This window comes from Mesoplodon mirus, assembly GCF_964341445.2.
Source record: "Mesoplodon mirus genome assembly, chromosome: 2".
NCBI classification, from domain to species: domain Eukaryota; kingdom Metazoa; phylum Chordata; class Mammalia; order Artiodactyla; family Ziphiidae; genus Mesoplodon; species Mesoplodon mirus.
The window spans coordinates 35,973,519-35,987,689 of record NC_138977.1 but is presented as its reverse complement, the minus strand read 5'-3'; the positions used below and the strand labels follow the sequence as shown (position 1 = coordinate 35,987,689).

Sequence of the window (14,171 nt, the reverse complement as noted above, 5' to 3'; positions counted from 1 at the left end):
AAAACCTCAGACTTGCCAAAAGGCAAGAAAATCCCTACGTACCTGGCTGTTAGGCTGACAGGGTCTTGGTGCTCTGGCTGGGTGTCAGGACTGAGCCTCAGAGGAAGGAGAGCTGAGTTCAGGACGTTGGACTACCAGAGACCTCCAGGCCCTATGTAATATCAGTCGGTGAGAGCTCTTCCAGAGATCTCCATCTCAACGCTAAGACCCAGCTCCACTCAACGACCAGCAAGCTCCAGCTCCAGCTCCATGGGGCTGGACACCCCATGCCAAACAACTAGCAAGACAGGAACACAACCCCATCCATTAGCACAGAGGCTGCCTAAAATCATAATAAAGTCACAGACACCCCAAAACACACCACTGGACGTGGTCCTGCCCACCAGAAAGACAGGATCCAGCCTCATCCACCAGAACACAGGCACCAGTCCCCTCCACCAGGATGCTTACACAACCCACTGAACCAACCTCACCCACTGGGGGAAGACACCAAAAACAACAGGAACTACAAACCTGCAGCCTGCAAAAAGGAGACCCCAGGCAAAGTAAGTTAAGCAAAATGAGAAGACAGAGAAATACACAGCAGATGAAGGAGCAAGGTAAAAACCCACCAGACCTAACAAATGAAGAGGAAATAGGCAGTCTACCTGAAAAAGAATTCAGAATAATGACAGTAAAGATGATCCAAAATCTTGGAAAAACAATGGAGAAAATACAAGAAATGTTTAACAAGGACCTAGAAGAGCTAAAGAGCAAACAGACAATGATGAACAACACAATAAATGAAATTAAAAATTCTCTAGAAGGAATCAGTAACAGAATAACTGAGGCAGAAGAATGGATAAGTGAGCTTGAAGATAAAATAGTGGAAATAACTACTGCACAGCAGAATAAAGAAGAATGAAAAGAATTGAGGGCAGTCTCAGAGACCTCTGGGGCAACAATAAACGCACCAACATTCGAATTATTGGGGTCCCAGAAGAAGAAGAGAAAAAGAAAGGGACTGAGAAAATATTTGAAGAGATTATAGTTGAAAACTTCCCTAATATGGGAAAGGAAATAGTCAGTCAAGTCCAGGAAGCACAGAGAGTCCCATGTAGGATAAATCTAAGGAGAAACACGCCAAGACCCATATTAATCAAACTGTCAAAAATTAAATACAAAGAAAAATATTAAAAGCAGCAAGGGAAAAGCAACAATAACATACAAGGGAATCCCCATAAGGTTAACAGCTGATCTTTCTGAAGAAACTCTGCAAGCCAGAAGGGAGTGGCAGGATATATTTAAAGTGATGAAAGGGAAAAACCTACAACCAAGATTACTCTACCCAGCAAGGATCTCATTCAGCTTTGACAGAGAAATTAAAACGTTTACAGACAAGCAAAATCTAGGAGAATTCAGCACCACCAAGCCAGCTTTACAACAAATGTAAAAGGAACTTCTCTAGGCAGGAAACACAAGAGAAGGAAAAGATCTACAAAAACAATCCTGAAACAATTAAGAAAATGGTAATAGGAGCATACGTATTGATAATTACCTTAAATGTAAATGGATTAAATGCTCCAACCAAATGATATAGACTGGCTGAATGGATACAAACACAAGACCCGTGTATATGCTGTCTACAAGAGACCCACCTGAGACCTAGGGACACATACTGTATGAAAGTGAGGGGATTGAAAAATATACTCCATGCAAATGGAAATCAGAAGAAAGCTGGAGTAGCAATTCTCATATCAGACAAAATAGACTTTAAAATAAAGACTATTACAAGAGACAAAGAAGGACACTACATAATGTTCAAGGGATCAATCCAGGAAGAAGATACAGCAATTGTAAATATTTATGCACTCAACACAGGAGCACCTCAAAACATAAGGCAAATGCTAACAGCCATAAAAGTGGAAATCGACAGTAACACAATCATAGTAGGGGACTTTAACACCCCACTTTCACCAATGGACAGGTCATCCAAAATGAAAATAAATAAGGAAACACAAGCTTTAAATGATACATTAAACAAGATGGACTTAATGGATATTTATAGAACATTCCATCCAAAAGCAACAGAATACACTTTTTTCTCAAGTGCTTATAAAACATTCTCCAGGATAGATCATATCTTAGGTCACAAATCAAGCCTTGGTAAATTTTAAAAAATTAAAATCATACCATGTATCTGTTCTGACCGCAATGCTATGAGACTAGATATCAATTACAGGAAAAAAACTAAAAAATACAAACACATGGAGGCTAAACAATACACTACTCAGTAACCAAGAGATCACTGAAGAAATCAAAGAGGAAATCAAAAAATACCTAGAAACAAATGACAGTGAAAACACAACGACCCTAACCTAGAGGGAAGTTTATAGCAATACAATTCTACCTCAAGAGACAAGAAAAATCTCAAGTAAAAGACAGTGTGTAAAGTGGCTGTGAAAGGCAACAGTATACCTAAGCTTAACAGCTATGATGATTCATTGAAACATATTTTGCCATGAGAATTCTGAGTCGAAGTTCTTAGCAACCTGATGTGTGGTTGAGTAGGAATGTGAGGACCACTGGTCTGTAACTCGGACTCAGGGCTACATAAGATATGCTGACTGATTAAAGATGCATTCAAACACATTTTTCTTCCTTGACACAGTTGTTAAAGACATGTTTAAAATTCATAAGAATGCAGGAGGATGTATAGTTGGCTTTTTAATCTTCAAAGGAGAAATGAATTTTAATTTAATAGTTTACTTTTTAATCAGTGTAAGTCAAGTTCTGGTGATCAGAATCTTGACCATAGGTAGAGGTTAAAAAGTCAGAAAGGATGGATGATTCACTTCTAATGAAAGTTGTTTTTAGGAAAGCATAGATACTGTATGTTTGATAAACTATTCTATAGACTTCTGTTAGTTTCTTATGATTTGACTTAGAGAGCAGTGTAACACATTCAGATTGAATAATCATGGCATTGGTGGGCAACGGCCGTCTGTGACCTTCCTATAGAGATTTCTTGCGTCTGTAACTCAGTTTTATTTAACATTTACCTTAAAACCTATTTTAATTTCCTTTTGAAATGGGAGGTCAAATAATATTCCTTCTAATAAGTCTGTTTTGTTGAGCCCACTGTATAGCTTTACTTTTAGAGGAGGCCTGCTGAAATCTAAGGACTTTTTTTTTTTTTAATACTCTTAAACTGAGCTCTTAGGCACCCATAAAGACAAACATCAAAACATAGCAAAATTAGAGGCCACATTGATCACATTTGGTAGCACAGAGCTGCCTGAAATTCTACTGAAATAATGAATAAATGCATACAAGACTATATATATCTTGATGCAAAAAGGAGACTTTCGGGCTTCCCTGGTGGTGCAGTGGTTGAGAGTCTGCCTGCTAATGCAGGGGATACGGGTTCGAGCCCTGGTCTGGGAGGATCCCACATGCCGCGGAGCAACTAGGCCCGTGAGCCACAACTACTGAGCCTGCGCGTCTGGAGCCTGTGCTCCGCAGAATAGAGGCTGCGATAGTGAGAGGCCCGCACACCGCGATGAAGAGTGGCCCCCGCTTGCCACAACTAGAGAAAGCCCTCGCACAGAAACGAAGACCCAACACAGCAAAAATAAATAAATTAATTAATAAACTCCTATCCCCAACATCTTCTTTTAAAAAAAAAAATTTCATTGTAGTTGGAAACTACTAATTCTAAATCTGATGAATTATCAAAGGAATTATTTTCTATCAGTTTCAGAACATTCAGAACACTGTAGTCTAAATCAGAGAATATTAACCTGGGGTCCATAAACAGGCTCTAAGGAGATCCATGAACACATATATATATATTCATTCATTCATTCATTCATTTATTTATTTATGGCTGCCTTGGGTCTTCGTTGCTGCACGTGGGCTTTCTCTAGTTGCGGCGAGTGGGGGCTACTCTTCGTTGTGGTGCACGAGCTTCTCATTGCAGTGGCTTCTCCTGTTGCGGAGCATGGGCTCTGGGCACACGGACTCAGTAGTTGTGGCTTGCAGGCCCTAGAGCACAGGCTCAGTAGTTGTGGCTTAGCTGCTCCATGGCATGTGGGATCTTCCTGGGCCAGGGCTCGAACCCATGTCCCCTGCATTGGCAGGTGGATTCTTAACCACTGCACCACCAGGGAAGTCCCCAAACACCGGGTTTTATATTTATGGGCAGTTTTCTTGAAATCGTCTCTCAACCATAGTGTTTACCAAATCCTCAAAGGAATCCATGAACCACCCTCCACCCAACAAAATGTAAGAACTGTTGATTCTTATTCATATCTCTTTATCACTGTGATAAGTATTTGAACCAGTATAGTCTTATGACTGACAGTGAAAGTTCTCTATTTCTAGTTTCTAAGGTCTGCCATCTAGTCTAAGTTTGAAAGACTAAACCAAATCAAGGCATTGTTGTTAATAATGCTAGCAGTATTAGGTGTATGAAACCCACTCTCATTTTGTAGCATGTTGATTTGGTGTATGTAACTGCACATATATATGAATATGCTGGGGTATTCATTTATGTGATCTATAATCACTTAATTTTAAGCATTTATCTTTCTTTTTTCTTTTCATTCCGTATGGTTACAAACCAGTAAGCATAGCTGATCCTGCTGCCCTTGGCTTCATCATTTCTCCATGGTCTCTGCTATTGCTGCCATCTGGTAGTGTGTCATTTACAGATGAAAATATTTCCAGTCAGGATCTTCGAGCATTCACTGCACCAGAGGTTCTTCAAAATCAATCACTAACTTCTCTCTCTGATGTTGAAAAGGTAACATTAAGTCTTTTTTGCTTTATTTTGTTTTTTGTTTTGGTGGGGGTAGGAAAAGTAGACACTGGGCTACCTTCAACCCTCTGGAAAATATCCATTGAATTTAAAATGATCATGTAATCACTTACGTGTGGAATCTAAAAAATACAACAAATTAGTGAATATAACAAAAAAGAATCAAACTCACAGATATAGAAAACAAATTGGTAGTTACCAGTGGGGAGAGGGAAAAGGAGAGGGGAGTAAGAGGTGCAAACTATTAGGTATAAAATAGGGTACAACATGAGGAATATAGCCAAATATTTTATAATAACTATAAATGGAGCCTAACCTTTGAAAATTGTGAATCACTGTATTGTACACCTGTAACTTATATAATATTGTACAGTAACTGTACTTCAATTAAAAAATAAAATAAAATGATCATGTATTCCAAGAAGTTCATATTTAAAAATTCAAAGTAGTTTTATAAAAATGTATGGATCTAAGAAAAAATATGAAAAAAATGTGAGCCATTATTAATTCATGTTTTAAAATACTTATTAAATGCCTGCTCTGTATAAAATACTGTGCTTGGGAGGAAGAAACAAAAATAACTGGACCTTCCTTCCTTCCTTCCTCCCTCCCTCCTTCCCTCCCTCCCTCCCTCCCTCCTTCCTTCCTTTCTCCCTTCCTTCCTTCCCTCCCTCCCTCCCTCACTTCTTTCCTACTTCCCTCCTTCCTTCTCTCTTTCCTTCTCTTTTTTTCTTTCTCTCTCTCTTATTATTTGTCAACTTGATGGTTTTACAGTAGCAACTATCTGGTTAACTTTTTTTATTAATTAAATAGATCTTCTAATATATTTATAGCCTTTTTGGTGAGTTTTTCTAAGATGCTTAAAGAATTTTAAGATTTATTTTTCAGTCTTTGTATTTTATGTCAACACTTTCTCGTGTGGAAAATATTTTAAAAATTTGTTAATGATTATATATATACACATATATGTATATCTATAATATAAGGCAAATTGAAATGAATGCTATATAGAGGGATAAAGTAGTTTGGAAGTTTCGAAGAGAAGCAATTTCTAATTTAGAATGATACCGCAGAGAAGGTAGCATTTGTGTTGAGCTACAAAGAGTGAGTAGAATTTAGAAAATTGAAAATAGGTAGAAATGGGGATTCCCCTCAGGGTTGCTATGATGTGTAATGCTAAGGGGTAGGAAATTGTCCACTGTGATAGGGGAATGTTTGATCAGACTGGCTGGGCTGTAGCATTAGCTACCTGGAAGGCTGTGGTTAAAGGGAGACTATAGGTCAGAATGAAGAACACTTTGAATGCCAGAACTTGAGACTTTCTTCTGGGGCATATTTTTAGGAGAGTGATATGATATAATTTGTTATTTCAGAGGGTAAGTTTGATGAAAGTGGATAACTAGGTGAGATGAAAGATTATGTAAGAATCTAACTGGGACACTTTAATAATCTGGGGGAAAGATCTAAAAATCGTGCAGTGCCGTGGAACTATAGAGGTGAGGATAATGGGGTTATAGTGGAAGCAAACCTGACAGAGTTTGGACAGTTGATTTGATGAAACAATGAAGATGGAAATGTTTATGATAGGAATATCCAGTCTGAGGATGGTAATGCCATTAACATCAGAAGATCTAATTTCATTGTCAACGCTATGAAAAGAAATTTTGGAACAAATATATATATATTGTGTGTAGCAAGCTGTGATAATTTAGATAGGGAACTTTGGAGAATTCAGAATTTGCTGTGAATATCATTTGCCATAATCAATGCATATAGGTTCAAAAATTAACCTAATAATTTCCTAATAGTAAAATTGTGAAATCAAAAAGTATGTGCATTTAAATTTTTGACATATGGTTGACCCTTGAACAACGCCAGTTTGAACTGCATGGGCCCACTTACTCAGTTAACTACAGATTCCTTAACAAAACATAGAAAACCTCTCCAGAGTCTGATTCCAACCATATTTCAACTCCTCTCTTTCAGAGGCACAAGTTATAGTCAGTGATTATTAAACAGGTTTTATGCTTTGTGGCTTCACTCTTTTGTAGAACAGTGCTCTTCTGCATTTCTACATGTCCACATCCTATGTACCAACCATTCTTTCAATCAGCATCTATTGAGAACTTATATATTCTACACTATATTAGGCCATAGGTTTACAAAGATGAATAAGAAATAGTCCTGGGACTTCCTTGGTGGCGCAGTGCTTAAGAATCTGCCTGCCAATGCACGGGACACAGGTTCGAACCCTGTTCTGGGAAGATCCCACATGCCGCGGAGCAACTAAGCCCGTGTGCCACAACTTCTGAGCCTGAGCTCTAGAGCCCATGTTCCGCAGCAAGAGAAGCCACCGCAATGAGAAGCCCGCACACCGCAACGAACAGTAGCCCCTCCTCGCCGCCCGCATGCAGCACTGAAGACCCAATGCAGCCAAAAATAAATAAATACACTTAAAAAAAAAAGAAATAGTCCTTAACCTCAAAGGGCCAGCAGTGTAATGGACAGATAGACAAAAAGAAATTAATGATAGTAATAATAATAGTAATGGAAATATATACAGTAATAGTGGATCTGTACAAAATATTAAGAGAACGCAGAGAGGGGACACATAACCTACATTCAAACCTCAGCTTAAACTCTCCCTGCTTTAAATTTCTTCTATAATCAGAAGTAATCTTGTCCTTTTGAATTTCCTTAGCACAAATGTACCACTTCTACTTTGTTTAATAGATGCATACATCTATATTCATATAGCTTTCTTCTTAGAGTTCTGATTCTAGGAAAGGTACAACAGATTAAAGCTGTGGTTTTGAATCAGAGGCCGCTTTACCTTCCAGTGGACAGCTGGCAATGTCTTGAGACATTTTTAGTTGTCATAACCGGTGCGGGGGGGCAGGGGGAGGAGGAGGAAGGTAGTTCTACTGGCATCTAGTGAGTAGAGGCCAGGGGTACTACTGTTATCCTACACAGGATAAATATCCACAGACTGCTGTCCACAGGAAAGATCCCAAACGTCAGTAGTACAGAGGAGTATAAGCCCTGGTTTAGAGGTCAAGAATATGGCTCTGGAGCCAGAATTTGAATCCCGCCCCTAGCACTTAACTACCTGTGTGACCTTGGACAAAAGTTACTTTCTCTCTCTGTAGTTATTGAATAAGCTGAAGTATAAACTGTAAGCTTGACACACAGTAAACGTTATGTACATGCTTGCTGTTGATATTCTTATGTATTAGTATATGGTAGTAGTATTGATCCAGAATGAGATATTTATATTTTACCACAATCCCGAGCTTAGTGACTTTCAGAAAAAATGTTGAACGACTAAATGGATAGTTAATTAGCTCTTCTATAAATGCTATCTTCTGGAACCAGTTCCTTTATCATTTAACCCTGTGTATGAATCATCATTATCAAAAGCAGCCACTTCTACAAGAAACCACCCTGGCTTGCTATTACACTAAGGGAAGGGAATAGATTTTCTCTGTGCTATCCATCAGGAACAGATAGGTACTGAGATCTTTGATACAAATAGGGCCTTGGCAAAGATCACAAAGCAAAAAATTCCCTTGGAAGCTAAATAAATATGCAGTAGAAGTGAGAGGCAGATCAAAACCTTTTTTTAAAAAAAAACTTCTAATGCCTGACTTCTTTTAATCCCTGGGCTTACCAATCTTTAATCCAAAAATGGGCAGAAGACCTAAATAGACATTTCTCCACAGAAGATATACATAGACTGCCAACAAACACATGAAAGGATGCTCAACATCTTTACTCATTAGAGAAATGCAAATCAAAACTACCATGAGATATCATCTCACACCAGTCAGAATGGCCATCGTCAAAAAATCTAGAAACAATAAATGCTGGAGAGGGTGTGGAAAAAAGGGAACACTCTTGCACTGCTGGTGGGAATGTGAATTGGTACAGCCGCTATGGAGAACGGTATGGAGGTTCCTTAAAAAACTACAAATAGAACTACCATATGACCCAGCAATCCCACTACTGGGCATATACCCTGAGGAAACCATAATTCAAAAAGAGACATGTACCAAAATGTTCATAGCAGCCCTATTTACAATAGCCCGGAGATGGAAACAACCTAAGTGTCCATCATCGGATGAATGGATAAAGAAGATGTGGCACATATATACAATGGAATATTACTCAGCCATAAAAAGAAATGAAATTGAGCTATTTGTAATGAGGTGGATAGACCTAGAGTCTGTCATACAGAGTGAAGTAAGTCAGAAAGAGAAAGACAAATACTGTATGCTAACACATATATATGGAATTTAAGAAAAAAAAATGTCATGAAGAACATAGGGGTAAGACAGGAATAAAGACACAGACCTACTAGAGAATGGACTTGAGGATATGGGGAGGGGGAAGGGTAAGCTGTGACAAAGTGAAAGAGCGGCATGGACATATATACACTACCAAACGTGAGGTAGATAGCTAGTGGGAAGCAGCCGCATAGCACAGGGAGATCAGCTCGATACTTTGTGACTGCCTGGAGGGGTGGGATAGGGAGGGTGGGAGGGAGACGCAAAAGGGAGGGGATATGGAAACATATGTATATGTATAACTGATTAAATTTGTTATAAAGCAAAAAAATAAAATAAAATTTAAAAAAAAAAAAAAAAAAAAAAAAAAACTTCTAATGCCTGACTTCTTTTAATCCCTGGGCTTACCAATCTTTAATAGAAGATATTCATTAGTTGTATTATATAGGCCATCATATTCTCCTTTTTTTCTGCTTATGTAAAAACCGAAGAAACATATGAAGGCCAAATACTTGCCTGTTTTTGAATAACCACTCCTTGTATGACTTCTCCTTTCCATATAATGACTGTAACTAAACTATAACCCATTCATTGCTATTTATCAACCAGATGAACTAAGTGCTCTCAGTGGTATTGCAGCGTTACTGTGTTAATTTAGTTATACCTTAGTATCACTGATCTCCTTTCTGCCTGTATCTTTTCAGGTTGCATCAACAGTAAAAACTCTAAGCTTATGAATAATGTATATGGAAGTATTATCCATATTTACTTTACAGATTATTTTGGAATAAATGTAAAAGTAAAGCATTTTTCTTTGTATACTGTACAAACTTTTTCTCAAATATTAATAATATTTCTCTAATATTAGATACCAGATATTATTATACATTAACAAAGATCTGATGTACCTGGAGTTATTTACTTAACAAAATTTTAAATGATTTTTAAAATATTAAAAATTCTGAACCCATAAAGCACTATCTAATAAAATAGCAACTATCATTTCTGCATGTTTTTTCTATATAGAGATATTTCATATCTATATGTATTAAGCAGGGGTCTCCAGAGAAACCGGATCAATATGATATGTGTGTTTGTGTGCATGCGGGCGTGTGTGTGTATATAAAGAGAGACTTATTAGCTCATGTACTTATGGAGGCAGACAAGTCCCAGGATCTGCAAGGTGAGCCGGCAAGCTGGAGACCCAGGAGAGCCAATGGTGTAGTTCTGGTCTGAGAACCAGGTGAACTGAGGGTGTAGTTCCACTCTGAAGGCCAACAGGCTCAGGACCCAGGAAGAGCTGGTATTTCAGATCAAATCCAAAGGCAACAAAAAGTTGATGTCCTAGTTTGAAGGCAGTCAGACAGAAAGAGTTCTTTCTTACCTGGGGGTGGGTAAACTATTTTGTTCTATTCAGGCCTTCAAATAATTGGATGAGGACCACCTGTATTGGGGAGAGCAGTCTGCCTTGCTCAGTTTACTTGCATCCAAAAACACTCTCACAGAAACACCCAGAATAATGTTTGACCAAATATCTACGCATCCCATGGTCCAGTCAAGTTGACACATAAAATTAATCATTATACTATATACATAAATGATCAACAGATGTATAATTTTATAACCTAGTTTTAAAAATGATGTTAATAATTTTATATAGTCTTATACAAGTAAATGTAGTAAATAATCTTAAAATACTACCAGTATCTCAAAGGATCACAAATCAAAATTAATTTATTAAGAGAAATATGTTTGAGTATGCAATTAGTCATTTTTGCTAAAGGTATGAAAAATGTTTTTCATATATGAGACTCTTTGAAAAGGTGTTCCCATGTGAGGTTCCTTGAATTCTAAACAGAAATATGATACAAATAGCCTACATCATGCTGCCTTGAACTTTATGCACATTTAATTGAATTCAGTAGGCATGCATTGAATATCTATTATGTACAAGTTCTGTGTTAACTGCTAAGAGGGATATTAAGATGTGTTAAAAAGGCTTTCTCAAGGAAGACAAACAAGGACACATCTTAACTATGTTACAGGTAGTATTAGTTAACTGTTTCATTAGAGATACAAATGAAATAATAACTATCATATAAGAGAGAATGCTTTATCCTGTTTGCGAAGGTTTATATAGCAACATGATAGATAACATCATCTCTGGACTATCAGTAATGGGTGGAACTTTTATTGACAGATGAAAACAGAAGTTCTTGGTAGGAAGAACTGCTCAAGAAACACTGGGAAAGAGAAAGATTTATTTTGCCAACAGAGAATTATATAGTAGTTCTGAAGTGTTAAGTGTGATAGAGGAAGGAGTGATAATTGAATGAAAACTTAAAAACTTGTCTGGAAAATGGAGCTAGAGGCAGGTCAGAGTGAGCCTTGCATATCATCATAAAGAATTTGGAGTTTTGAAAATTGGGAGCCATGAAAATATTTGAAAAGAGGAACAACTAATCTGTAATTTAGGAATAATTTAGGAGGCAATACTAGGAATAGATTAAAATGCTGTGAGATTGTAAGGATACCCAGTTTTATTTGTATTTACCTCACCTATATCTAAAGAGGATTTGAGACAGTTTGTATAATTAAAAAATACAGGTGAGAAAATAAGGGCAAAATGAAAAAAAAAATAAAGACAAGAAAATAAGATGGCCCTGGAGTAAGATTGGTGCAAAAAAAATGCTCGTGGTAAGATTATTCAGTACTGGTAGAGATGGGCTAAAAGTCTAGCTCTGAAATCGCTTAACAGGAGAACTGGAAAATGATTACTTATAAGGATTAACTGTCCTCACTTCAGGCTGATAATCTTGCTCCCTGTTTCACAGGGGGAAAAAAGTAGAAGCGATCAGGAGACTTCTCCCAAGATCCCACAACTGGACTACCTACATAAATTTTCATATTCTTTGCTTCCCTACTTCAGAAGAACTGTGACAGAGGTGTCAAGCCAACTCCTTCATTTGTGCATTAGCTTCCACTTCCTCCCGCTTACTCAGCAGTGTTCTCCCAACAGTCTCCTCTCTCTCCTGCGGTTCCAGTTTTCCCTGTTGGATCATTCCTACCAGCATAAAAATATGTTGTCCTTTTTTCAGTCTTTAAGAAGCAAACAAACAGAAAGGAATCTTTTCTGACCCAACTTTTTTGTCTATCTACTACTACCCCATCCATTCTTAGTAAGAGAAATGCTAATCAAAACTGCAATGAGGGCTTCCCTGGTGGCACAGTGGTTGAGAGTCCGCCTGCCGATGCAGGGGACACGGGTTTGTGCCCCGGTCCGGGAAGATCCCACATGCCGCGGAGCGGCTGGGCCTGTGAGCCATGGCCGCTGAGCCTGCGCGTCCGGAGCCTGTGCTCTGCAACGGGAGAGGCCACAACAGTGAGAGGCCTGCATACCGCAAAAAATAAAAATAAAAAAATTTAAAAAACTGCAATGAGATTTTTTTTCTCTTTTCAGTTTGGTAAAAATCCAAATCTTCATAACACATTCTATGAATAAGGCTTGTGAAAAAATCATATATTGCTGGTAGAAATGCAAAATGATAAAACCTCTGTGGGGAAAATCTGACAAAATGTATCAAAACTATAGATGATTTACTCTTTTATTCAAAATCTAAGAGAGTCAATTCAAGAGGAATACCTGCATGTACAAAATGACATCACAAGGCTGTTTGCTAAAACATTATTTATAATAGCAAAAGTTTAGGAAAATTCTAATTGCCCATTAATAACAGATCAGTTAAGTAAACAATGCTATAGCCACAAAATGGAGTTCTATGCAGCAGTAAAAAGAATGAGATCTCTAAACATTGATATGGAAATGCCTGTCATGTTAAACTAAAACTGCAAGGTGTCGAGTATTTTTTTAAATTTCTGACCTTTTGTAAAAGAAGGGGAAAGTAAGACTATTCATATTTGCTTGAGCTTTCATAAAGAAACTTTAAGTAAGAACTAATAAAAATGATTACTCATAGCAGACAGTCTAGAAAGTTGGGGGGTAGGGGGAGTCTGTTCTGATCATTTCCAGTCTTATTTTCTGTTTTAAGCTCTCACATACTTTAATGTAAAATATGAATGATGATTTTCTTAAATCATGTGTTGCACTTTCTTTGGAGCAAAGTCATGAATATATAGTACTTGCTAAATTAAGTTTTTACATAAAATGATTTTTTTAAATTCTGTTTCTAGATCCATATTTATTCTCTTGGAATGACATTGTATTGGGGGGCTGATCATGAAGTACCTCAGAGCCAAGTAAGTCAAGTTGTCACATTTGTACAACTTTACACTTTTTAAGAAGTTCTGTGTATTTATGTGTTCTACAGTGTGTTGTCAGGCACACCAGTGTTTATACAGGTTGTTCACATTAATAATGTCACACTCTCAGAATGAAATAATAAAGTACTAAAGTATTTTTCTTAGACTGTTCTTAGAATTATAGCAGTCACTACCTGTTTCAACAGTTCACTCTGTGAAATATAGTAGCCTCTTCAAAATTATAGCGAGAGAAATGGGAGTCCACTTTATTTCTTTTAATTTAATGACTGATAAAGGGGGATTGTAAATTTCTTTGATGATTCATTCTTGAACAGAAAGTGATAACCTTTTTTGATGCAAAAACTATAGGAATAATAGTAGCTGTAACTATGTCTCAGAGTTTATACTTCATTACTTTTTCTCTTGTCACTTCAAAATCATACTTCACTACTCCTGCAGCAGCAGACACAGATATTAAAGTAACACTTTGTGGGGTCTTAGGCTCTGATGATCATTGGGCTGCTTCTAGTCTTTATTTTCTAAAATAACTGATTTCCGGAAGACACAATAGTAAACATAGTAATAAATATAATCAAAAATTTAAAAATAACTATTTCATCAAAGATGTAGCATACAGAATTGTGTCATTTTAGGCATTTAGAACTCCAAACAAAAGCAACTAGGTGTGTTTTGGGTTGTTTTTTTTTTTTATCAAATTAAGAAGCAGTAAGTATTTTAGGCTTTTATTATAAAATTCAGACATCTTAAGATCCATGAAAAATGAATGATAGTCTTCAACTTGGTTTGGTTTCATTTTACATCAT

General features: G+C 37.2%; 1 protein-coding gene across 8 annotated transcripts in view; it reads left to right on the top strand.

Annotated features, from left to right (window-relative positions):
* PTPN13 (protein tyrosine phosphatase non-receptor type 13) overlaps positions 1-14,171 on the top strand; it is a 225,054-nt gene that overhangs the window by 78,842 nt on the left and 132,041 nt on the right. For all 8 annotated transcript variants that reach the window (XM_082632173.1, XM_082632172.1, XM_082632169.1 and 5 more), the window contains 2 exons: positions 4,608-4,786; positions 13,279-13,344. In XM_082632173.1, coding sequence (XP_082488299.1) covers positions 13,300-13,344 — 45 coding nt within the window. In that variant the 5' untranslated portion in view covers positions 4,608-4,786; positions 13,279-13,299. The remainder of the gene's footprint in view (positions 1-4,607; positions 4,787-13,278; positions 13,345-14,171) is intronic.